The sequence below is a fragment of the Melopsittacus undulatus genome, chromosome 23 (assembly GCF_012275295.1).
Source record: "Melopsittacus undulatus isolate bMelUnd1 chromosome 23, bMelUnd1.mat.Z, whole genome shotgun sequence".
Lineage (NCBI taxonomy): Eukaryota > Metazoa > Chordata > Aves > Psittaciformes > Psittaculidae > Melopsittacus > Melopsittacus undulatus.
Window position 1 is genome coordinate 127847 of NC_047549.1, and position 25736 is coordinate 153582.

General features: G+C 58.9%; 2 protein-coding genes across 2 annotated transcripts; one reads left to right on the forward strand and one right to left on the reverse strand.

Moving 5' to 3' along the window:
• The first annotated feature begins 3755 nt into the window (after nucleotides 1-3755).
• Nucleotides 3756-9101, forward strand: CDC37 (cell division cycle 37, HSP90 cochaperone). Its single transcript, XM_034072041.1, has 8 exons — nucleotides 3756-3939; nucleotides 5205-5486; nucleotides 6272-6377; nucleotides 6461-6576; nucleotides 7339-7461; nucleotides 7539-7721; nucleotides 8608-8679; nucleotides 8784-9101. The coding sequence occupies exons 1-8, from the start codon at nucleotides 3838-3840 to the stop codon at nucleotides 8931-8933; spliced, it is 1134 nt and encodes a 377-aa protein (XP_033927932.1). The 5' UTR covers nucleotides 3756-3837; the 3' UTR covers nucleotides 8934-9101.
• A 6974-nt stretch (nucleotides 9102-16075) lies between these two features.
• On the reverse strand, nucleotides 16076-22710 carry LOC117437572 (protein ADP-ribosylarginine hydrolase-like). The gene is made up of 6 exons (XM_034072078.1): nucleotides 22482-22710; nucleotides 21107-21205; nucleotides 20531-20636; nucleotides 19956-20035; nucleotides 18860-19043; nucleotides 16076-16487 (listed from the first exon to the last, which is right to left on the reverse strand). Exons 1-6 carry the CDS (start codon nucleotides 22672-22674, stop codon nucleotides 16076-16078), a joined length of 1074 nt encoding a protein of 357 aa, XP_033927969.1. The 5' UTR covers nucleotides 22675-22710.
• Nucleotides 22711-25736: the final 3026 nt, after the last annotated feature.

The window sequence follows — 25736 nt, forward strand, 5'->3', positions numbered from 1 at the left end:
ACCGGGCACTGCAGGGACGGGAGCAGTGCGGCTGTGGGGGGGCTGTGGGGAGGGATGGGGAGTTCAGGTGTGGGGTGGATGGGCATGGAATGGTAGGGAATGACACATGGAATGGCATGGAATGGATATGGAACCACATGGAGAGTGAGCCACACACTGCATGGAATGGCATGGAATGACACATGGAATGGCATGGATTGGTAGGGAATGACACATGGAATGGCATGGAATGGTATGGAATGACACAGGGAATGGCATGGAATGGTAGGGAATGACACATGGAATGACATGGAACCACATGGAGAGTGAGCCTCACACTGCATGGAATGGCATGGATTGGCATGGATGGACATGGAATAGCACACGGAAACACATGGAGAGTGAGCCTCACATCCGATTGCACAGCATGGAATGGCATGGAATAACACATGGAATAACACATGGAATGACACATGGAATTACACATGGAAGGACACACGGAATGGCATGGAATGATACACGGAATGACATGGAATAACACATGGAATGACATGGAATGACACATGGAATGACATGGAATGACACACGGAATGACACATGGAATGACATGGAATAACACATGGAGTGACATGGAATGACACATGGAATAACACATGGAATGACATGGAATGACATGGACTGACACACGGAATGACATGGAATAACACATGGAATGACACACGGAATGACACATGGAATGACACACGGAATGGCATGGAATAACACATGGAATAACATGGAATAACACATGGAATGACATGGAATAACACATGGAATAACATGGAATAACACATGGAATGACACACGGAATGGCATGGAATGACATGGAATGACACATGGAATGCCATGGTTTGGTGCATGGAGCCCCATGGACTGAGCCCCATTCCACACATCCCGCCCCGCTCCCCCCCGGTGGGCCCGATCCTTTCCCGGTGCCTCAGGTCCGGGGGGGGGACCCCGGGACCCCCCTGGCTCCGAGGGCGGAGCCGCGGCTCCCTCATCCCCCCCACCCCGCCCGGCGTCGGTTGCCAAGGAAACCCCGGAGCCGCATCCGGGTTCCTGCTCCCATTGCTGCTCCCGGTCCCATTCCCGGTCCCGGTCGCATCCTCGGTCTCGTTCTGATTCCCTGTCCCGTTCCAATTTCCATTCCCTTTCCCATTCCTGGTCCCTGTTCCATTCCCCGTCCCGTTCCCATCCCCATTCCCATTCCTGGTCCCTGTTCTATTCCCATTCCCATTCCCATTCCCGTTCCCATTCCCGTTCCCATTCCCATCCCCATTCCCATTCCCGTTCCCATTCCCATCCCCATTCCCATCCCCATTCCCATTCCCATTCCCGGTCCCGTTCTCGTTCCCGACCGGCTCCCGCTGCCTCAGCGCTCCCCAGCATCCTCCCTGCTCTGCTCACGGGCACGAGACAGGGACAGCTCCTCCAATGCACCCCAATGGGAACCAATGGACCCCAATGGACCCCAATGGGAACCAATGTACCCCAATGTACCCCATGTACCCCAATGTTCCCCAATGGACCCCAATGGACTCCAATGGGAACCAATGCACTCTAATGGACCGCAATGTACTCCAATGTACCCCAATGGAACCCAATGCACCCCAATGTACCCCATGTACCCCAATGCACCCCAATGAACCCCATGTACCTAAACGGGCCTCAATGGGCCCCAATGCACCCCAATGAACCCCATGTACCTAAATGGGCCCCAAATGGGCCCAAAAGCACCCCAATGTAACCCGTGTACCCCAATGCACCCCAATGAACCCCATGTACCTAAATGGGCCCCAATGGGCCCCAATGCACCCCAATGTACCCCCATGTACCCAATGTACCCCAATACACCCCAATGGACTCCAGTGGATGTCAATGGGAACCAGTGTACTCCAATGCACCCCAATGCACCTCAATACACCCCAATGCACCCCAATGGACCCCAATGGACGCCAATGTAGTCCAATGGGCCCCAACGCACCCAATGTACCCAACGTACCCCAATGCACTCCAATGGACCCCAATGTAACCATGTACCCCAATGCACCCCAATGGACCTCAATAGGCCCCAATGCACCCCAATGTACCCAATGCACCCCAATGCACCCCCCTGTACCCCAATGCACCCCAATGGACCCCAATACACCCCCATGTACCCCCCTGTACCCCAATGCCCCCCAATGGACCCCAATGCACCCCATGTACCCCCCTGTACCCCAATGTACCCCATGTACCCCAATGCACCCCCATGTATCCCAATGTACCCAATGTACACCAATGTACCCCAATGCACCCCAATGTACCCCATGTACCCCAATGCACCCCAATGGACCCCAATGGACCCCCATATACCCCAATGCACCCCAATGTACTCTCATGTACCCAATATACCCCAATGTACCCCAATGCACCCCAATGGACCCCCATGTACGCCAATGTACCTCAATGCACCCCAATGTACCCCCATATACCCCAATGCACGTGAATGTACCCAATGTACTCCCATGTATCCAATGCACCCCCATGCACCCCAATGTACCCAATGCACCCCAATGTACCCCAATGTACCCCCATGTACGCCAATGTACCCAATGCACCCCAATGTACCCCAATGTACTCTCATGTACCCAATACACCCCAATGTACCCCAATGCACCCCAATGTACCCCCATGTACGCCAATGTACCTCAATGTACCCCCATGTACCCCCCTGTACCCCAATGTACCCCCATATACCCCAATGTACCCCCATGTACCCCCCTGTACCCCAATGCACCCCAATTACCCCATACACCCCAATGTACACCCCTGTACCCCCATGTACCCCCCTGTACCCCCATGTACCCCAATGCACCCCCAATTACCCCATGTAACCCAATGTACCCCCACGTACCCCAATGCACCCCAATAGACCCCAATGTACCCCCATATACCCCAATGCACCCCAATGTACCCAATGTACTCCCATGTACCCAATACACCCCAATGCACCTGAATGTACCCAAACCCCATGTACCCAATGTACCCCAATGCACCCCAATGCACCCCTATACACCCTATCTCCCCCATGTACCCCAATGCACCCCCATACACCCTATCTCCCCCATGTACCCCCATGTATCCCAATGCACCCCAATGCACCCCCACAATCCTATCTCCCCCATATACCCCAATGTACCCAATGCACCCCATGTACCCCAATACACCCCAATGTAACCCAATGTACCCAATGTACCCCAATGCACCCCAATGTACCCAATGCACCCCGATAGAGCCCAATGTAACCCCATATACCCCAATGTACCCCCCATGTACCCCAATGCACCCAATGCACCCTAATGTACTCAATGTACACCCATGTACCAATGCACCCCAATGCACGTGAATATACCCAATGTACCCCCATGTATCCAATGCACCCCCATGCACCCCAATGTACCCAATGCACCCCAATGTACCCCCATGTACGCCAATGTACCTCAATGCACCCCAATGTACACCCATGCGCCCCAATGCACCCCATATACCCCAATGTACACCCATGCGCCCCAATGCACCCCATATACCCCAATGTACACCCATGCACCCCAATGTACCCCAATGTACCCCAATGTACCCCCATATACCCCAATACACCCCAATACACCCGGGTTCGTATCCCTTTAACCCCTCCTCCCTCTCCCCCCCTCCCTCCTCATCTGCGCCACTCGCGCATGCGCAGTCCCCCCCCCGGTCTCCTGACGCACCGGAAGGCCTCGGCGGCGCCGGCCGGAAGCGGGGCGGGCGCTGGACGGTTCCAGAACCGGTACCGGCAGCATGGTGGACTACAGCGTGTGGGACCACATTGAGGTGTCGGACGATGAGGACGAGACGCACCCCAACATCGACACCGCCAGCCTCTTCCGGTGGCGGCACCAGGTGACGCAGGCCGCGGGCTGCTCCGGTTACCCCCCCCCCCCCCTCCCGCAGCGACGGGAGGGTCCGTTGCTATGGTGACCGACGGCGGGACGACTCCATAGCAACCCCCGGGGGGGGGGGAGACCCCCTGTTCACATGGCACCCGGATGCTCTATGGGGGGGGTCTCACTGATCCCATGGCAACCGGCACCGGGATGCCCTATGGGGTTGGGGGGGGGGGGGGGGGTTCCCCTGTTCCCATGGCACCCGGATGCCCGGGGGGGGGGGGGTGGGGGGTGGGTCCTCACTGTTCCCATGGCAACCGGGACTCACGGGGGGGGGGGAATCCCCGGTTCCTATGACAACCGGCACCCGGATGCCCTATGGGGGGGGGGGGGGTGGTCCTCACTGTTCCCATGGCACCCGGATGCCCTATGGGGGGGGGTCCTCAATGTTCCCATGGCGACCGGCATTGGGACTCACGGGGGGGGGGGGGAAATCCCCGGTTCCTATGGCAACCGGCACCCGGATGCCCTATGGGGGGGGGGTGTCTCGCTGTTCCCATGGTAACCGGCACCGGGACTCACCGGGGGGGGGGGGGAGGGAATCCCCGGTTCCTATAGCAACCGGCACCCCCCATAGCATCCCCTATGGGGGGGAGTCCCCCTGTTCCCATGGCGACTGGCACCCGGATGCCCTGGGGGGGGGGGGGGGGTTGGTCTCACTGTTCCCATGGCAACCGGCACCGGGACTCACGGGGGGGTAGGGAATCCCCTGTTCCTATGGCAACCGGCACCCTCCATAGGATCACCTATGGGGGGGAATCCTTGTTGCCATGGCAACCAGCGCCCGGATACCCCCATAGTGAGGGAGAGAAGGGGGGGTCCTCTGACGGGAGGGGGGGTGTGGGGAAATCCCTTTGTTGCCATGGGAACTGATGCTGGGACCCTCCTTGTGCTGTTCCCGTTTCTATGGTAAACCCCCCCCTGCAGTTTTTGGTCCTTCCCTCCCATCCTCACCATGTCCAGGGATGGAGAAACCCATTGGGATAAACGGGGGGGGGGTGGGATGTCCAATTCTCAGAAGCTGGATCCATGGGGACTGGGAATGCTGCTGTATTTACATGGAGAGGGAATGATGCTGTTGCTTCCATCCTCATCCCAACACAGCCGGGGGGGGTTCTCCTCTTATCTGGGCTGTCCTGGTTTTCCCATCACCCTATTCCATAAGGATAACGGATGGGGGGGGGGGAGGTCTCATCATCCTTTCCCTCCTGTCTCCTTCAGGCTCGGGTGGAGCGGATGGAGCAATTCCAGAAGGAAAAGGAAGAGCTGGATAAAGGCTGCCGGGAATGCAAGCGGAAGCTGAGCGAGTGCCTGAGGAAGATGAGGGAGCTGGAGGTGTCAGCTCCGGACGGTGGGAAGGGGGAGCTGGAAAAGCTCCAGGCTGAGGCCCAACAGCTGCGGAAGGAGGAGAAGAGTTGGGAGAAGAAACTGGAGGAGCTGAAGAAGAAGGAGAAGAACCTGCCTTGGAATGTGGATACCCTGAGCAAGGATGGATTCAGCAAGGTGGGGGTTGGGAATAACCCCCCCCCCTTTGGGATCACCCCCCCCCTCTCTTTGGGATCACCCCCTCTGTTTGGGATCACCCCCCCTCTCTTTGGGATCACCCCCCCCCTCTTTGGGATCACCCCCCCCCCTTTGGGATCACCCCCCCTCTCTTTGGGATCACCCCCCCCCTCTTTGGGATCACCCCCCCCCTCTTTGGGATCACCCCCTCTCTCTTTGGGATCACCCCCCCCTCTCTTTGGGATCACCCCCTCTCTTTGGGATCATCCCCCCCCCCCTCTTTGGGATCATCCCCCCCTCTCTTTGGGATCACCCCCCCCTTTCTTTGGGATCACCCCCTCTCTGTTTGGGATCACCCCCCCCCTCTTTGGGATCACCCCCTCCCCTTTGGGATCACCCCCCTCTCTTTGGGATCACCCCCCCCTCTCTTTGGGATCACCCCCCTCTCTTTGGGATCACCCCCCTCTCTTTGGGATCACCCCCCTCCTCTTTGGGATCACCCCCCTCCTCTTTGGGATCACCCCCCCCTCTCTTTGGGATCACCCCCTCTCTTTGGGATCACCCGCCCCTCTCTTTGGGATCACCCCCCCCTCTCTTTGGGATCACCCCCCTCTCTTTGGGATCACCCCCCCCTCTCTTTGGGATCACCCCCCTCTCTTTGGGATCCCCCCCCCTCTCTTTGGGATCCCCCCCCCTCTCTTTGGGATCCCCCCCTCTCTTTGGGATCACCCCCCCCCTTTGGGATCACCCCCTTTATCCATAAGCTGCATCCATCCCTTTCCCAGAGCGTTTTCAACGTGAAAGCCGAAGAGAAGGAGGAAACTGAGGAGCAGAAGGAGAAGAAACACAAAACCTTCGTGGAGAGGCACGAGAAGCAGATCAAACACTTTGGTGAGGTTTGGGGGGGGGAGGGGGGGGGATGATTCCCATTGTCTGGAACACCGACCCCCATCCTAACCCATGGGATGCTCCAGGGATGCTGCGGCGCTGGGATGACAGCCAGAAGTACCTGTCGGATAACCCCCACTTGGTGTGTGAGGAGACAGCCAATTACCTGGTGATCTGGTGCATTGACCTGGAGGTGGAGGAGGTAGGGAAGCCGTCGGCTTGGGAATGCCTTATCCCGCTTGGAATGGGGGCAATGGGGGGGGGGGGAGAGCCTGGAGTCCCATTGGAGCCAAGGGAACTGAGGCCTTTGGGATGGGGAGTCTGGTGCTTCCCATGTTGCTCTGCTCCACAGCCCTGTGGATGAGGGAGTTATCCAGGATATCCCATGGAATTCCTGCCTGGGGCTGTTGTTGTGCTTGGAGCTTCCTCCTCCCCATCTTTTCCAGCCCCTTTCCTTGCATTGCTGTTGTTCCTTTGAAGCCAAATCCCAATGGAATTCCCTTTGGAGCCAGGGCAGGGGCTCCCCCATCCCCTTTCCTTGCATTGCTGCTGCCCTCTGGAAGCCCAATCCCAATGGGATTCCCTTTGGAGCCAGGGCTGGGGCTCCCCCATCCCCTTTCCTTGCATTGCTGCTGCCCTCTGGAAGCCCAATCCCAATGGGATTCCCTTTGGAGCCAGGGCAGGAGCTCCCCCATCCCCTTTCCTTGCATTGCTGCTGCCCTCTGGAAGCCCAATCCCAATGGAATTCCCTTGGGATTTCTCCTGTCCATGCACCCATCATCATCCCACCCTCCAGACCTCCCCTTGAAGCCTCTTTGCCCTCCTCCCCCCAGAGCTCCCTCTGCCTCCAGAATTCCCAAAGCAGGGAATAAACTGCCTTGGAAACCCCTTTCTGAAGGATCCGGGGGGGTTTGGGGGTGGTTTTGGGGGTGTCCTCACCCCCTTTCTCCTTCCCCCCCCCCAGAAACACGCGCTGATGGAGCAGGTCGCCCACCAGACCATCGTCATGCAGTTCATCCTGGAGCTGGCCAAGAGCCTCAAGGTGGACCCCAGGGCCTGTTTCAGGCAGTTCTTCACCAAAATCAAGGTCAGGACCCCCCCATTCCCCCCCCCCCATTCCCATTCCCATATCCCTGTATCCCTATAAGTACATCCCCCTTCCAGACGGCCGACCAGCAGTACATGGAGGGCTTCAATGAGGAGCTGGAGGCCTTCAAGGAGCGGGTGCGGGGCCGGGCCAAGGTGCGCATTGAGAAGGCCATGAAGGAGTATGAGGAAGAGGAGAGGCAGAAGCGACTGGGGCCAGGGGGGCTCGATCCTGTGGAGGTCTACGAGTCCCTGCCACCCGTGAGTGCTCCCGTGCACCCCATTCCTGGGTTCTGGAATGGGGCTTTGGGGCCAGCCTGGCCAAGGGTTCCCATCACTGCCAGCACTAACACATGGCAATGAGGGCATCATCTGCATGGGGTGGGATCCATCCAGTCCAACCATTCCCATCACTGCCAAAGGTACCACTAACCCATGGCAATTAGGGTTTTGGTCTGTATGGGATGGGATCCATCCAGTCCAGCCATTCCCATCAATTCCAAGGGTACCACTAACACATGGCAATGAGGGCATCATCTGCATGGGGTGGGATCCATCCAGTCCAGCCATTCCCATCAATTCCAAGGGTACCACTAACCCATGGCAATGAGGGCATCATCTGCAGGGGATGGGATCCATCCAGTCCAACCATTCCCATCCATTCCAAGGGTACCACTAACTCATGGCAATGAGGGCATTGTCTGCAGGGGGTGGCATCCATCCAGTCCAGCCATTCCCATCAATTCCAAGGGTACCACTAACCCATGGCAATCAGGGCATTGGCTTCATCAGTTGGGATGCATCCAGTCCAGCCATTCCCATCACTGCCAAGGGTACCACTAACCTATGGCATTGAGGGTTTTGGTCTGTATGGGATGGGATCCATCCAATCCAACCATTCCCAGTGCATCCAAGGCCACCACTAACAACATGGGTTGGGAATGCTTCCATGGATGGGCACTCCAGCACTGCCCTGGGTTGGAATCCTGAGCACCCTTTAGGTGGATACACACATCCCCATCACCATCCAAACCTCCCCTGCTGCAACTTGAGGCCATTCCCTCTTATTCCTTAGGGATAAAGCAGGGAAACCAGGATATGGTGGGATTCAGGGGGGGGGTCCTCATGTGCATCTTGCCCCTAACAGGAGCTCCAGAAGTGCTTCGATGTCAAGGATGTCCAGATGTTACAAGATGCCATCAGTAAAATGGATCCAACTGTGAGTGTTTCCCTGTTTCCCCATTCCAGGATGCTCCTGGTGCTTCCCGAAAGTGGGAAAACCGGATTGCACCCCCCCCATACACCTTTCCTGCCCCATTGCAGGAAGCCAAGCACCACATGCAGCGCTGCATCGACTCCGGCCTCTGGGTCCCCAATGCCAAGAGTGGGGAAGGAGCTGGGAAAGGCGGAAGTGAGGGCTCGGAAGAGGAAGGGAAGAAGGAAAACGGGGATGAGGAGGAAGGAAACGCGTGAGATGGGGGGGGGGGGAACACACACACACACACACACATGAGATGGAAGCACCCGGAAAGAGGGAGAAGATGGATGGAAAAGAGGAGAAGTGAATGGGAAGGAGCCGGGAAGAGGAGGGAAGGGGGAAGGGCCCCCCCCAACCCTCCCCTGTGCTTCACAATAGAGACGCTGGGGCAACATCTTTGGGGGGGGGTGTTGGGGTCCTGCCCCACCCCCACCCCTCCAAGGGGGGGGTTTGGGGGGAGGGGCTGTTATTGTTGTGAATAAAGAGATGGAAGAAGCTGAGTGTGGAGCAGTTGGGGGGGAAGGATCCAGATGTGTCCCATTGGATCCAGCTGTGTCCCATTGGATCCAGATGTGTCCCATTGGATCCAGATGTGTCCCATTGGATCCAGATGTGGGTCCTGCCATTTGGATCCAGCTGTGTCCCATTGGGTCCAGCTGTGTCCCATTCGATCCAGCTGTGTCCTATTGGATCCAGTTGTGTCCCATTGGATCCAGCTGTGTCCCATTGGATCCAGCTGTGTCCTATTGGATCCAGTTGTGTCCCATTGGATCCAGCTGTGGGTCCTGCCATTTGGATCCAGCTGTGTCCCATTGGATCCAGCTGTGTCCCATTGGTTCCAGATGTGTCCCACTGGATCCAGCTGTGGGTCCTCCCAAGGCCGTACTAAGGGAAGCCACGCCCCCTTCCACGACAAACCACGCCCCCTAAACAGGCCACGCCCACATGCTGCAGAGCCACGCCCCCATCATCCCGTTCCATTCATACACAAGCCGAGCCCTCACTTAAGCCACGCCCCCATTGATGTAAACCACGCCCCCTTTCCCCCAAGCCACGCCCCCTGCGTTACCATGGTACCGCAGGGGTCTGTGTCCCCGCCGGCCCCGCAGTGGGTCCTGCCCTCTGGAAGCATCAGGATCCATAGGGATGAGCTCCCGCATGGGGATCCCCATTGAGGAGCAGTCAGGAAGCACGAGGCTGTCCCAGATGGATTTCTGGGATGGGATCAAACCCGGCTCCGTGGTCAGCCCTGAAGGTGAGGGGGGACCAGGACCTGCGGCTGCTTCCATATGGGAATGGCACGGACCCAATTCCCGGTTTCCCTTTGTTTTCCCAGAGCAAAGAGCCGTGTGGGATGCAGTGGCTGCCTCCATCCAGCAGCAGCTCTTCCTGCGCAAGGTACCAAGGATACAGCTGTATCCTCCTCATCCATCCCATGGATACGGAGCATGGGCTGCTGCTGCTTCCCCCCATTCCAGAAAGCAGGAAAACCACCCCAAAAGTGGCCCCTGAGGGATAAAGAGGGTGGTGTTGTCATCAATAGGGGTGATCCATGAGCTCCTATTAGGAGGGATAACAGAGGTCTCAGCATCCCCTTCCCAAAGCCATTCCCAGCATCCCATCACTGGGAGATGGCAGGATCCCAATCCAAGTGCCAGCTCTTCCCTCTGAGCATCCCTTATCCTCTGGCCCTTCCTTTCTGCTCCAGGGCATCCGGATTCCAACCCTCGGCTCCTTCGATGTGGTCTCCACATGGATCCAGGTTGGGAACAGGAGCGTGAGCATCAGGAAGCCTGTGTTCCGTGTGGCCTGGAACCTGGGAATGGTCCACAACCTCATGGACAACGGGGACCTTTGTGGTGAGATGATGGATCCATCCCTTGGATAGGGAGATGCTGGATCCAAGCCTTGGATATGGAGATGCTGGATCCAGCCCTTGAATAGGGAGATGCTGAATCCAACCATTGGATAGGGAGATGCTGAATCCAACCATTGGATAGGGAGATGCTGGATCCAGCCCTTGGATAGGGAGATACTGGATCCAACCCTTGGATATGGAGATGCTGGATCCAACCCTTGGATAGGGAGATGCTGGATCCAAGCCTTGGATAGGGAGATGCTGGATCCAACCCTTGGATATGGAGATGCTGGATCCAAGCCTTGGATAGGGAGATGCTGGATCCAAGCCTTGGATAGGGAGATGCTGGATCCAACCCTTGGATAGGGAGATGCTGGATCCATCCCTTGGATAGGGAGATGCTGGATCCAAGCCTTGGATATGGAGATGCTGTATCCAAGCCTTGGATAGGGAGATGCTGGATCCAAGCTTTGGGTATGGAAATGCTGAATCCAACCCTTGGATAGGGAGATGCTGGATCCATCCCTTGGATATGGAGATGCTGGATCCAACCTTTGGGTATGGAGATGCTGGATCCATCCCTTGGATATGGAGATGCTGGATCCAAGCCTTGGATAGGGAGATGCTGGATCCAACCCTTGTATAGGGAGATGCTGGATCCAGCCCTTGGATAGGGAGATGCTGGATCCATCCCTTGGATAGGGAGATGCTGGATCCATCCCATGGGTATGGAGATGCTGGATCCAAGCCTTGGATAGGGAGATGCTGGATCCAACCCTTGGATATGGAGATGCTGGATCCATCCCTTGGATAGGGAGATGCTGGATCCAAGCCTTGGATAGGCAGATGCTGGATCCATCCCTTGGATATGGAGATGCTGGATCCATCCCTTCCACAGGGAGATCCCGGATGTCCCATCCCTTCCCTTTGTGAGGAGCAGCCCTTCCAATGGCTCCTTTCCGGATGCCTCCCATTGGATGCTCCATGGACAGTGGCAGAATCCTCATCCCTTTGTGCTTTCCCAGGTGCCAAAGAGCTGAAGCCTCTGGACTATTCCAAGGTGGCCACGGATGCCGGAGTCTCCCGGAGCCGAGCCGAGCGCTGCATCCTGGCTACCACCTCCCTCCTATCCCAGTGCCTGGGCAAGGGCCACAACGTGGCTCTGGTCCTGCGGGATGTGGGGATGCTGCTGATGGAGGAGCGGGTGGTCAGGATGTGCTTCTATCCCTCCTTCCTGCATGGGATCAATGGGAAGAGGAGCCACCCATGGGATGCAGCTGAAGTGAGCGCTCCCCATTGGAGCAGACCCATAGGGCCCATCCGCATCCATGGGATCCCAGTATCTCCATGTGCTTCCGTTGCAGGGGCTCCGTGTGCCCACACTGGTGGTGTCCCCAATGGTGTCCATTGCATCCCTGACCTTCACCGGCAAAGTCATCGTCTTCCCGGAGTGAGCAGCAGGGATGCATGGAAGCTGGGGGGGGTGGGAAGTGATCCAGCTGTGTCCCATTGGATCCTGCTGTGGGTTCCCCGTTTGGATCCAGCTCTTTCCCATTGGATCCAACTGTTGGTTCCCTCTTTGTATACAGCTGTGTCCCATTGGATCCAGCTGTGTCCCATTGGATCCAGCTGTGTCCCATTGGATCCAGCTGTGGATCCCCATTTGAATACAGCTGTGTCCCATTGGATCCAGCTGTGTCCCATTGGATGCAGCTGTGTCCCATTGGATCCAGCTGTGTCCCATTGGATCAAGCTGTGTCCCATTGGATCCAGCTGTGGATCCCCATTTGAATACAGCTGTGTCCCATTGGATCCAGCTGTGTCCCATTGGATCCAGCTGTGTCCCATTGGATGCAGCTGCATCCCATTGGATACAGCTGTGTCCCATTGGATCCAGCTGTGTCCCATTGGATCCAGCTGTTGGTTCCCTGTTTGGATACAGCTGTGTCCCATTGCATCCAGCTGTGTCCCATTGGATCCAGCTGTGTCCCATTGGATCCAGCTGTGGATCCCCATTTGAATACAGCTGTGTCCCATTGGATCCAGCTGTGTCCCATTGGATCCAGCTGTGGATCCCCATTTGAATACAGCTGTGTCCCATTGGATCCAGCTGTGTCCCATTGGATCCCAATGTGTCCCATTGCATCCAGCTGTTGTTACAGCCCTTTGAATCCAGCTGTGGGTCCCCCTAAGCTCCTACTAAGTCAAACCACGCCCCCTTCCACAACAAACCACGCCCCCTTGGTGTGAAGCCACGCCCCCTTTCCAATGGGCTGCTGGAGCTCCATGGGACCCTATGGGGCACAGAGCAGGGGCTCTTGTTTGGCCTCAGGTGATAAACCCACCGGATCCAGTTAGGATTTGAGGTCTCTCCCATCCCGGATCCCCCTTTTCCCTTTGGGATGGGGCAGGAACAGATCCCGTTTGATGCTCTCCCTTCCTCCCCAGGTTTGAGCTGGAGCTCGTGTCCAAGAGACCATCCCGGAGCCTCCCCAGGTCCTTGAGCCCTCCTCATCCCTCGGGATCCATCCCCATTGAGGACAAGGAGGAAGAGGATCTGCCCCCCAACGGGCAGGATATGGGAGGTAAACAGCTCCGAGCTCATGTCCATGGGGAAGATCCAATGGGAAATGGAGACATTGGGATGGACATTGGGATGGAGCTCGAGGAGCATCCTTGGCCATTATGGGAAGGGACCAGAGCTCCTGTGATGTCTGTGTCCTTCCCAGTTCCAGGGATGTGCCAGGATCTGCCTTTGAGTCCCTCTTGGAGCTCCATTCATACCAAGGGGCCATGGGGTAAGAAGGGGAAGGACCAGGAGATGAAGGACGAGGAGATGAAGGACGAGGAGATGAAGATGAAGGACCAGGAGATGAAGGACCAGAAGATGGAGGATCAGATGATGAAGAAGATTAAGGACCAGGAGATGAAGAAGATAAAGGACATGAAGATGAAGAAGAGGAAGGACAAGAAGATGAAGGACCAAAAGATGAAGAAGATGAGGGACCAGGAGATGAAGATGAAGGACCAAAGGATGAAGAAGATGAAGGATCAGAAGATGAAGAAGGACAAATCCCAGCCCAAGTGAGTCTGGTCCTTCAGGGCCACCTCTGGACCCACTTCCCATTCCCATTCCTCATCCCTGTGGTTCCATGAGCATCACCTGAGCCGGTGGCACCGAGAGGAAGGTGCCTGTGACCCCATCCCCTTCTGTTCCCTGCTTCCAGGCAGCTTCCAGCCATCCCAAAGGATCCCTATGGCAGAGCCGGATCCTCACCACGCACCAAAGCCCAAGTGTCCAAGGGCAGACCAGCACCAGCAGCAGGACTGGGACACAAGGAAGCTCTCCAAAGGCAGCCGGGAACTGGGAATGGGATGGATCCAAGGAGCTCGGAGGCCGGGAATGCCGGAAGCCACAAGGTCTTCATCCGCATGGATCCGGGTCCGGATGCAGCTCAGGTGCTCCTGGCACGGCCGGAGCTGTTCTGGTCGGTGATGCGGGAGCCCCAGAGGACGGTGCTGGCAGGATACCGGTTCCTGGTGCCCCCAGCACCGCCTGGGGCCGGAGCTGCCCCATGGAGGAGGAGAGGGATGGGGACATCCATGGAGTGAGCACGGAGCAGAGGAACCAGGTTTGGGATCGTCTGGGGTCCAAAGGGGGGATATGGGGGATCCTCCATCACCTCTGGTTGTGGTTGGTGCCATGGTTGGTGCCATGGTTGAGCTCTCCCCATTGGCTCCTCCATCACCCCTGGTTGTGGTTGGTGCCATGGTTGAGCTCTCCCATTGGCTCCTCCATCACCCTTGGCTGTGGTTGGTGCCATGGTTGAGCTCTCCCCATTGGCTCCTCCATCACCCCTGGTTGTGGTTGGTGCCATGGTTGAGCTCTCCCATTGGCTCCTCCATCACCCTTGGCTGTGGTTGGTGCCATGGTTGAGCTCTCCCCATTGGCTCCTCCATCCCCATTGGCTCCTCCATCCCCATTGGTTGTGGTTGGTGCCATGGTTGAGCTCTCCCCATTGGCTCCTCCATCCCCATTGGTTGATGGCCCAATGGGGTTCTCCAATGGGAAGGGAAAGGGTTTTGGGATGGCTTGGGATCAATGGGAAGGGGCAGGAGCAGCATCAATGGGGGGTCCTCACGGGATCATCTCTTTTGCAGCCGTCCCTGCTCCCCCCACACCTCCAAGGGTCCCATCCGGCTCCAAGGATCGGGAATGGGATCAATACAACCACAAAGGAGAACTCTGGAGCTCTTTAATTGTCCCCAATGGGATTCAATGGGAATGGGGGGGATGGGACCAGGAAAAGGAGGATTTGGGAGACAGGAAGGATTGGGATGGAAGAACCAGAGCAGGGGGAGGGGAAGAGGCCACATCCATGGGGCTCTGGGGCACTCCTGGGGTCCCTAAAGCCCCATGGAAGACCCGAATGACCCCCAGGGATCCTCGATGTCCCCATGGCCCCAGTGACCCCCACATCCCTATGCCCCCATCTCCCATTGTCCCCATATCCCCATAACGTCCCCATATCCTCAGTGCCCCCATGTCCTCTGTGACCTCCACATCCCAGTGTCCTCATGTCCCTATGCCCCCATCTCCCTGTCCCCATATCCCCATCTCCTCTCCCTATGTCCCCTCTATCCCTGTCCCCGTGCCCCTCACCCCACTGCCCCCATCTCACTGTCCCCATGTCCCCTGTCCCATCCCCATGTCCTGGTATCCCCATGCCCCCTGTCCCTATGACCCCATCCCACTGTCCCCATGTCCTGGCTCCCCATGTCCCCCTCCATCACTGTCCTCATGCCCCCCCCACGTGACCCTGTGTAAGCCCCGCCCCACCGCCCTCAGCCTATCACCGTGCTCCAGGCGCTCCCTCAGCCCCACCCTCCCCCCACGTGACCCTGTGTAAGCCCCGCCCCACCGCCCTCAGCCTATCACCGTACTCCAGGCTGTGACATAACCCCTTTGGCACCGCCCCCATTCCCCCACGTGACCCTGTGTAAGCCCCGCCCCGCCGCCCTCAGCCTATCACCGTACTCCAGGTGCTGACGTAACCCCCGTGGCTCCGCCCCCCTCTCCCCACGTGACCCTGTGTAAGCCCCGCCCCGCCGCTCTCAGCCTATCACCGTACTCCAGGCTGTGACGTAACCCCTTTGGCACCGCCCCCATCCCCCCACGTGACCCTGTGTAAGCCCCGCCCCGCCGCTCTCAGCCTATCACCGTACTCCAGGCTCTGACGTAACCCCCTCCTCCCCGCCCCCCTCCCCCCACGTGACCCTGTGTAAGCCCCGCCCCACCACTCTCAGCCTATCACCGTACTCCAGGCTCTGACGTAACCCCCTCCTCCCCGCCCCCATCCCCCCACGTGACCCTGTGTAAGCCCCGCCCCGCCGCCCTCAGCCTATCACCGTACTCCAGGCTCTGACGTAACCCCGCTGGCACCGCCCCCATCCCCCCACGTGACCCTGTGTAAGCCCCGCCCCGCCGCTCTCAGCCTATCACCGTACTCCAGGCTGTGACGTAACCCCTTTGGCACCGCCCCCCTCCCCCCACGTGACCCTGTGTAAGCCCCGCCCCGCCGCCCTCAGCCTATCACCGTACTCCAGGCTGTGACGTAACCCCTCTGGCACCGCCCCCATCCCCCAGCGCAGCCCCCACAGCCCCCCCGCGATGGCGCCGGTGCTGTCGCTGTCCCCCCCGTGCAGCACTGCGCGTGCGCAGAGCTCGGCCCAGGCCCCGCCCGCCGCCAGCAGCGCGTCCAGGGCGACCAATGGGGCGTCGTGTCCGCTGCGGCCTGGCCACGCCCCCAGCGCCCAGCGCGCGTACTCCGCGTCACGTGAGCGCGCGTCACGCAGCGGGGGGAGGAGGGGGGGGGAGGAGCCAGAGAGCAGAGAGCGGGAGGTCAGGTACCTGGGGGGGGGGGGGAGGGGGGGGGGGTAATAACGGGGTTATAATGGGGTAATAATGGGGGATAATGGGGGTAATAATGGGGGTAATAACTGGGGAGATAATGAGGGTAATAGGGTAATAGTTGGGTAATAATGGGGGTAATAACGGGGATAATGGGGTAATAATGGGTTAATGGGGGAATAGTGGGGCAATAATGGGCATAATGGGGGTAATAATGGGGTAATAGGGTTGATAATAATGGGGTAACAACGGGAATAGTGGGGGGAATAATGGGAGAATAATTAGATGATGGGGTAATAATGGGGTAATAGGGATAATAATGGGGGGTAATAACGGGAGTTATAATGGGAGTAATAATGGGGATGATAATGGGGTAATTGGGTAATAGTGGGGTAATAATGGGGGGATAATGGGGTAATGGGGTAATAATGGGGATAATTGGGATAACAATGGGGGTAATAATGGGATAATGGGGTAATAATGGGGGAATAATGGGGGTAATAATGGGTAATAACAGGGATAGTGAGGGTAATAATGGGGTAATGGGGGAATAATGGGATAATTGGGTAATAATGGGGTAATAGGGATAATAATGGGGGTAATAACAGGGATGATAATGATGTAATGGAGATAATAATGAAGATAATTGGGATATATTGGGGTAATAACGGGGATGATCATGGGGATAATAATGGGGTTAATGGGAATGATTGGGATAATAATGGGGGTAACTGGGAAAATAGTGGGTATAATAATGGGGGTAATAACAGGGATGATAATGGGGTAATAATGAGAATAATAGGAATAATAATGGGGATATTAATGGGGCAATGGGAATAATAATGAGGTAATGGGAATAATAATGGGGATAACGGGGTCTTTGGGGGTGCTGGAGTGATGTCGGACATGGGGGGATGGGAACACTGGGTCATAGAGAGCGGACACGGGGGACACGGGGGACAATGGGGCCATGGGGGCACTGGGGTCACGGGACAGGGGAGGTCATTGGGGTCATGGGGGCACTGGGGGGCAGCAGGGGCAGGGGGACACCAGCGCCCCCCCCCACATCCACCCCATATACACCCACATCCACCCATATCCAACCCATATCCACCCCATATTCAACCCATATCCACCCCATATGCACCCATATCCACCCATATCCAACCCATATCCAACCCATATCCCCCCATATCCACCCATATCCACACATATCCACCCCATATCCACCCCATATCCACCCCACATCCACCCCACATCCACCCCATATCCAACCCACATCCCACCTATATCCCCCCATATCCCCCCATATCCACCCCATATCCCCCAATATCCCCCCATATCCAACCCATATCCAACCTATATCCCCCCATATCCACCCCATATCCCCCTATATCTCCCCCATATCCCCCCATATCCCCCCACATCCCCCCAACATCCCCCCACACCCCCTATATCCCCCCATATCCCTCCCATATTCCCACATACCCTTCACATCTGCCACATCCCCCCATAACCCCCCCATACCCCCCATATCCAACCCATATCCACCCCATATCCAACCCATATCCACCCCATATCCACCCCATATCCAACCCATATCCCCATATCCACCCCATATCCCCCCCATATCCCCCCATATCCCCCCATATCCACCCCATATCCCCCCCACATCCCCCATATCCCCCCCATATCCCTGCACATCCCCCCCACATCCCCCCATATCCTGCCCGTATCCCCCCACATTGCCCTATATTCCCCACATATCCACCCCATATCCCCCCTATATCCCCCCACATCCCCCCATATCCTCTTCATATCCACCCCATATCCCCCCCACATCCCCCATATCCCCCCCATATCCCTGCACATCCCCCCCTCGTCCCCCCATATCCTGCCCATATCCCCCCACATTGCCCTATATCCTCCCCATATCCACCCCATATCCACCCATATCCACCCCATATCCACCCATCCACCCCATATCCACCCATATCCAACCCATATCCACCCATATCCACCCCATATCCCTTCTATATCCCCCCATATCCACCCCATATCCCCCCATATCCACCCAATATCCCCCCATATCCACCTCATATCCCCCCCATATCCACCCCATATCCAACCCATATCCAACCCATATCCACCCCATATCCAACCCATATCCAACCCATATCCACCCCATATCCACCCATATCCAACTCATATCCACCTATATGCAACCCATATCCACCCCATATCCCTCCTATATCACCCCATATCCACCCGATATCCCCCCACATTCCTCCATATCCCCCCCCAATATCCCCCCATATCCCCCCACATCCCCCCCCAACTCCCCCCGCCCCCCCCCCCCCCCCCCCGCTCACCTGCCCCACACCTCCCCAAAGAACCCCCATTCCGCCCTGTTCTCCTCCACGGCCTCCCCTGTGCTCTCCACGTAGTCCCAGGCCAGGGGCAGGACCCGCAGCAGCTCCGCCCCCCACCGCTCGGGGGGCTCCCCCCGCACCCCCAATGCTGCGAACAGAGCCACGGCCACGGCCCCCAGGTACCCTGGGGGGGGGGTCAGGGGGGGCGGGGATGGGGGACCCCCCCATAGGTGGGGGGGTGATGGGGGGGGGGTGATGGGGGGGGGGGTCAGTGGTACCCACCGGTGGTGATGGGGGGGGGTCAGTGGTACCCACTGGTGGTAATGGGGGGGGGGAAGGTGATGGGGGGGGTCAGTGGTACCCACCGGTGGTTATGGGGGGGGGGGGGGGTCAGTGGTACCCATCGGTGGTGATGGGGGGGAGATGGGGGGGGGGGGTCAGTGGTACCCACCGGTGGTGATGGGGGGGGGGAAGGTGATGGGGGGGGTCAGTGGTACCCACTGGTGGTAATGGGGGGGGGGAAGGTGATGGGGGGGGTCAGTGGTACCCACTGGTGGTGATGGGGGGGGGGGGTGATGGGGGGGGGGTCAGTGGTACCCACTGGTGGTGATGGGGGGGGGTCAGTGGTAACCACCGGTGGTGATGGGGGGGGGGGGGGGTCAGTGGTACCCATCGGTGGTGATGGGGGGGGGGGGGGGGGGGGGTCAGTGATACCCATCGGTGGTGATGGGGGGGGGGGGTCAGTGGTACCCACCAGTGGGGGGGGGTCAGTGATACCCACCGGTGGTGATGGGGGGGGGGGGGGGGTCAGTGGTACCCACCGGTCGGGTGGTGATGGGGGGGGGGGGGTCAGTGGTACCCACTGGTGGTGATGGGGGGGTCAATGGTACCCACCGGTGGGGGGGGGGTCAGTGGTACCCAACGGTGGGGGGGGTTGGGGGGGGTGGGGGGGGGGGTCAGTGGTACCCACCGGTGGTGATGGGGGGGGTCAGTGGTACCCACCGGTGGTGATGGGGGGGGTCAGTGGTACCCACCGGTGGTGATGGGGGGGGGGGTCAGTGGTACCCATAGGTGGGGGGGGGTCAGTGGTACCCACCGGTCGGGTGGTGATGGGTCATGCGCCCACTCTCGATGCTCACTGCGAGCAGTGTTGGGAGGTCCTGGGGACGGGGGTACCTGAACGGGGGGGGGGGGGCAGGGATGGAGCTGGAGCATCCCTGACCCCATCCCTGACCCCATCACTGACCCCATCCTGACCCCATCCAATCCCTGTTCCCATCCCTGTCCCCATCCCTGACCCCATCCCTGTCCCCATCCCTGTTCCCATCCCTGTTCCCATCCCTGTTCCCATCCCTGTTCCCATCCCTGTTCCCATCCCTGTCCCCATCCCTGACCCCATCCCTGTCCCCATCCCTGTTCCCATCCCTGTTCCCATCCCTGTTCCCATCCCTTTCCCCATCCCTGTTCCCATCCCTGTTCCCATCCCTGTCCCCATCCCTGACCCCATCCCTGACCCCATCCCTGACCCCATCCCTGACCCCATCCCTGTTCCCGTCCCCATCCCTATCCCTGTTCCCATCCCTGTCCCCATCCCTATTCCCATCCCTATTCCCATCCCTGTCCCCATCCAATCCCCATCCCCCCCCATGCTCTCCCCCCCCCCCCCCCCACCTCAGCCCTATCGAGAGGCTCCTCATGGCAGCTCCACACCCGGTGCCCGTTGGGTTGAATGGGATCCGGTAACCACCGGGGACCCCTGGGCGCAGCTGGGACGTACCTGGGGGGGCAGAGGGTGAGACCCCCTATGACCCCTCCATGACCCCTCTATGATCCCCCCATGACCCCTCCATGACCTCCCATGATCTCCCCATGACCCCTCCATGACCCCCCCGACCCCCTCCATGACCTCCCCGTGACCCCCCCGTGACCCCCCCATGCCATCCCCATGACCCCCCCATGACCCCCCCAACCCCTCCATGACCCCCACATGAAGCCCCCCGGCCCCCCCGACCCCTTATTCCCCCCCCCAGCCCCCCCAATGACCCCCCCATGACATCCCCATGGTCCCCCCATGACCCCACCGACCCCCCCATGGCCCCCCCATGACATCCCCATGACCCCCCTTGAACCCCCATAACCCCCTCATGACATCCCCATGCCCCCCCCATGAACCCCCCATGAACCCCCCCGGGCCCTCCCCCCGACCCCTTTATGCCCCCCCAAACCCCCCCATTGCCCCCCCCTCACCTAGGATGCTCGTGGGTCCCGGTTTGCGCCCCTCCATGTCCCCCATGGCATCCACATAGCGCCTGGCGAGCTCCTGCAGCAGCTCCTCCCCCTCCAGCCCTGGGGTGGGAGTGAGGACCCCCCCATGGACCCCCATGGAGCATCCCCCATAGACCCCCATGGAGCATGGGAGCATCCCCCATAGACTCCCCATGGACAATGGGAGCATCCCCCATAGACCCCCATGGAGCATGGGAGCATCCCCCATAGACTCCCCATGGACAATGGGAGCATCCCCCATAGACCCCCATGGACAATGGGAGCATCCCCCATAGACCCCCATGGAGCACAGGAGCATCCCCCATAGACCCCCCATGGACAATGGGAGCATCCCCCATAGACCCCCATGGGTATAATGGGAGCATCCCCCATAGACCCCCATGGACAATGGGAGCATCCCCCATAGACCCCCATGGGTATAATGGGAGCATCCCCCATAGACCCCCCATGGACAATGGGAGCATCCCCCATAGACCCCCATGGAGCACGGGAGCATCCCCCCATAGACCCCCCATGGACAATGGGAGTATCCCCCCATAGACCCCCCATGGAGCATGGGAGCATCCCCCATAGACGCCCATGGACAATGGGAGCATCCCCATAGACCCCCATGGACAATGGGAGCATCCCCCATAGACCCCCTATGGAGCATGGGAGCATCCCCCATAGACCCCCATGGACAATGGGAGCATCCCCCATAGACCCCATGGAGCATGGGAGTATCCCCCATAGACCCCCATGGAGCATCCCCCATAGACACCCATGGAGCATGGGAGCATCCCCCATAGACCCCCATGGGTATAATGGGGACCCCCAGCACCGCTCCTGGACACCCCCATAGAGCCCAAGGCATAGAACAGGGGTCTCTGAGCTCACCCCCCCCAGCACCCACTCATTACAACAGGGATGCTCCAACCCCATCCCAGAACACTGGGGGGGGGCTGGGGTACAATGGGAGCCCCATCCCTTGGGATCCTATCCCTTGGACCCCATCCCTTGGACCCCATCCCTCACCCCCCATCCCCTTGCGACCCCATCCCCTTAGGACCCCATCCCCTTGTGACCCCATCCCTTGTGACCCCATCCCTTTAGGACCCCATCCCTTGTGACCCCATCACCTTGTGAACCCCATCCCCTTGTGACCCCATCCCTTCTGACCCCATTCCTTGTGGACCCCATCCCTTATGGACCCCATCCCCATTGCCCCCCATCCCCTTGTGGACCCCATCCCATGTGGACCCCATCCCTTGTGACCCATCCCTTGTGACCCCATCCCTCACCCCCATCCCTCACCCCCCATCCCTTCCCCCCCCTCCTCATTGCCCCTGCCCCATACCGGTGGCCAGCCCCTCAGCCGTGGCCAGCTGCAGGATGGTGTCATCGCTCACAGGCCACTCTGGGGGCTCCAGGACGATGGCCTCGAGCCCCCCCATGTCCTGCAGCTCCGCATGGATCTGCTCCCCGCTCCGGCAGTATTCCCAGCGCCCCCCCCGGTATCCCAGAGCATCCCCCACCCCGCTCAGCACCATGGCGGCCTCGTAGGCTTCCACTGGGGGTACCCTATGGGATAATGGGGTTTAGGGGGGGGGTAGCAGCAATGGGACCCTCATAGGCTTCCACTGGGGGTACCCTATGGGATAATGGGGTTTAGGGGGGGGTAGCAGCAATGGGACCCTCATAGGCTTCCACTGGGGGTACCCTATGGGATAATGGGGTTTAGGGGGGGGTAGCAGCAATGGGACCCTCATAGGCTTCCACTGGGGGTACCCTATGGGATAATGGGGTTAGGGGGGGGGTAGCAGCAATGGGACCCTCATAGGCTTCCACTGGGGGTACCCTATGGGATAATGGGGTTTAGGGGGGGGGGCAGCAGCAATGGGACCCCCCGTCCATGGCACACTCACTTCTCCTCCATGGCAGCTGCGGGTGCCGGTCAGGAGGGGGGCACAGAGCCAGGAGAGCTTAAGGAGGAGGAGATCCTATGGGGTCCTTATGGGATCCATCCCAAAGGGACTGGGGGGGGGTATGGAAGGGGTATGGAGAGGATGAATGGGGGCACAAAGGGGGGGACGGGCACCCAATGGGGTGATTCCAAAGGGGAAGGGAAGAGCAGGGGGTGCCTCAAAGATGGATGGGGGGACCCAAAGGAGCATGGAAACAAGGGGGGGGCACACAAAGGGACCTGAGGGGGAACCCAATGGGCAATGGAAGCAGATGGGGGGGACCCAAAGATGGATGGGGGACCCCAAAGGACAATGGAAGCAGAAGGGGGGCACCCAAAAGTGGATGGGGGGACCCCAATGGGCAATAGAAACAGATGGAGGGGACCCAAAAGTGGATGGGGGGCACCCAAAGGACAATGGAAGCAGAAGGAGGAGACCCATAGATGGATGGGGGGCACCCAAAGGTGGATGGGGGGACCCCAAAGGGCAATGGAAGCAGATGGGGGGGACCCAAAGGTGGATGGGGGGACCCCAAAGGTGGATGGGGGGACCCCAAAGGGCAATGGAAGCAGATGGGGGGCACCCAAACAGACACATGGGAGCCCCCCCCAAGGACCAGGAAGGTGCCTGAGGGACCCCAAGGATGTGGGGCAGAAGCAGCACCCATGGAGCAGGGTCCTGGTGAGGATTCATCCTATGGGATCCCAAACCTGCCCCTGGGATCCAGGTTTGATGGGCACAGAGGGATCGACCTTAAATCCCAGAGCCTGGAGCGGATCCGGCCCCGGAGCCTCTGCCCAGGCCTGGATCCAAGGACACGGCTGCGGCCCCATAGAGAAGAGGTGGAATGGGGCCAGGCTGTGGGTACAGCCAATATGGGAGGGGGTTGGGAGTTCCAATGGTGCCAAATCCATGGGGTTTGGGGGGGTGGGGAAAGGAAGGGATTGGGGCAGAAGGAACGGGGTTTGTGGGGTGCTCCATGGTTGGATGCACCCCACAAACAGAGCATCCCATAGGGATCCAGAGCACCCCACAAGCAGAGCATCCCATAGGGATTCAGAGCATCCCATAGGGATTCAGAGCATCCCACAAACAGAGCATCCCACAGGGCTTCAGAGCATCCCATAAGGATTCAGAGCACCCCACAAGCAGAGCATCCCATAGGGATTCAGAGCATCCCATAGGGATTCAGAGCATCCCACAAACAGAGCATCCCATAGGGCTTCAGAGCATCCCATAAGGATTCAGAGCACCCCACAAGCAGAGCATCCCATAGGGATTCAGAGCATCCTGCAGTTCCCATTCAGACCCTACAGCTCCAATCCCTGCTCTTCCCTCCCAGCTTCACCAGGGACTGGTTCCCAATGGTTGGAATCATGGATCTGGCTTGAGCCAATTCCCAGACCCAGGAGCTCCGGATCCGGATGTGATCCATGAGGATGACACCAACACCTCCAATGGCCTCAGCATCACCTTGGTGCTGGAGCATCCGGTGCAGTGTGGGTACCACGAGATGCTCTCCTGCATCCCTGGATGCTCCGGGTATCCCATTGTCATCAGTGGATGGGATGAGGGAGGCCTGATGGCCCCGTTGGCCTTGGAATGCTGGGTCATGGATTCATGGAATGGGATGGGAGGGAGGGTGAAGCTCAGCCCCAACTGGGGATGGAGCATCCCAACCTTCATCCAACCCATCCCAGTGTCCCACTTCCTGCTCTCCAGCATCCCTGGCTCACTTGGAGCCCATCACCCCTTGTCCCCCCATGTCCTCCTTATGGGGAGGATGCAGCTCAGGCCATGGGGGTGTTGATGCCCCCATTACCCCAAATCCATCCCTTCTCCCCCCAGTCCTGACCTGCACAAGGACCACAGAGGATGGAGCCTGAAGAGCATTGAGATTCCAGCACTAAACGGTGTCATGAGCCTGGATTCATGGATGGGTTGGGTTGGGAAGGAGCTTAAAGCATCAGATCTAAGCAAGGGGCAGGGATGACTTCCATTGGATCAGGTGGCTCCAACCCCATCCATCCTTCTCCATCCAACCCATCCCAGTGTCCCAGTGCCCTCATAGGGAACAGCTTCTGTCTCCAACCCCAACATCCCTGTTCCAGGTGAACCCATCACCCCTCATCCTATAGCCCCAGTCCATGCTGAAGGTCCCTCTGCACATCCCTTCCATCCCCATAGGGTGACAGGGGCGGTCCCCTTGGGGGTTGCCATGGCGACCCATCGCCATCCTCATCCCCATCCTCATCCTCTCCCCTTCTCCATAGGGTGCCATGGTGGTCCCTACCAGTGTTGCCATGGTGACCCATCCTCATCCCCATCCTCTCCCCTTCTCCTCCATAGGGTGCCAGTGCCGGTCCCTTCCAGTGCTGCCATGGTGACCCATCCTCATCCCCATGAGGGGGATGGAGGGAGGGATGGGGATGAGGGGGAAGGGATGAGGGATGGGGATGGGGGGGATGGGACCCATGGAATCAACCAGGCTGGGAAAGCCCTTGAGGGGCATCACGTCCGGTCCTTGCCCCCCCATTAACCCATGGCACGAGGGGGGAGGGGCAGAGCTCCCATTGGATCAGGAGCTCCAAGCCCCATCCCAGTGCCCCTCACCCACACTTCCCTATCCCAACCCCAACGTCCCAGTT

What these genes read in the sequence shown, in the direction of transcription:
- CDC37 (XM_034072041.1), top strand. Translation starts at nt 3,838, where the DNA reads ATGGTGGACTACAGCGTGTGGGACCACATTGAGGTGTCGGACGATGAG. An exon ending in TCTTCCGGTGGCGGCACCAG is followed by an intron (nt 3,940 to 5,204) that starts GTGACGCAGGCC and finishes TGTCTCCTTCAG; the next exon opens with GCTCGGGTGGAGCGGATGGA. An exon ending in GCAAGGATGGATTCAGCAAG is followed by an intron (nt 5,487 to 6,271) that starts GTGGGGGTTGGG and finishes TCCCTTTCCCAG; the next exon opens with AGCGTTTTCAACGTGAAAGC.
- LOC117437572 (XM_034072078.1), bottom strand. Translation starts at nt 22,674, where the DNA reads ATGGTGCTGAGCGGGGTGGGGGATGCTCTGGGATACCGGGGGGGGCGC. An exon ending in GGCTGAGGGGCTGGCCACCG is followed by an intron (nt 21,206 to 22,481) that starts GTATGGGGCAGG and finishes CTCCCACCCCAG; the next exon opens with GGCTGGAGGGGGAGGAGCTG. An exon ending in AGCCTCTCGATAGGGCTGAG is followed by an intron (nt 20,036 to 20,530) that starts GTGGGGGGGGGG and finishes CCCCCCGTTCAG; the next exon opens with GTACCCCCGTCCCCAGGACC.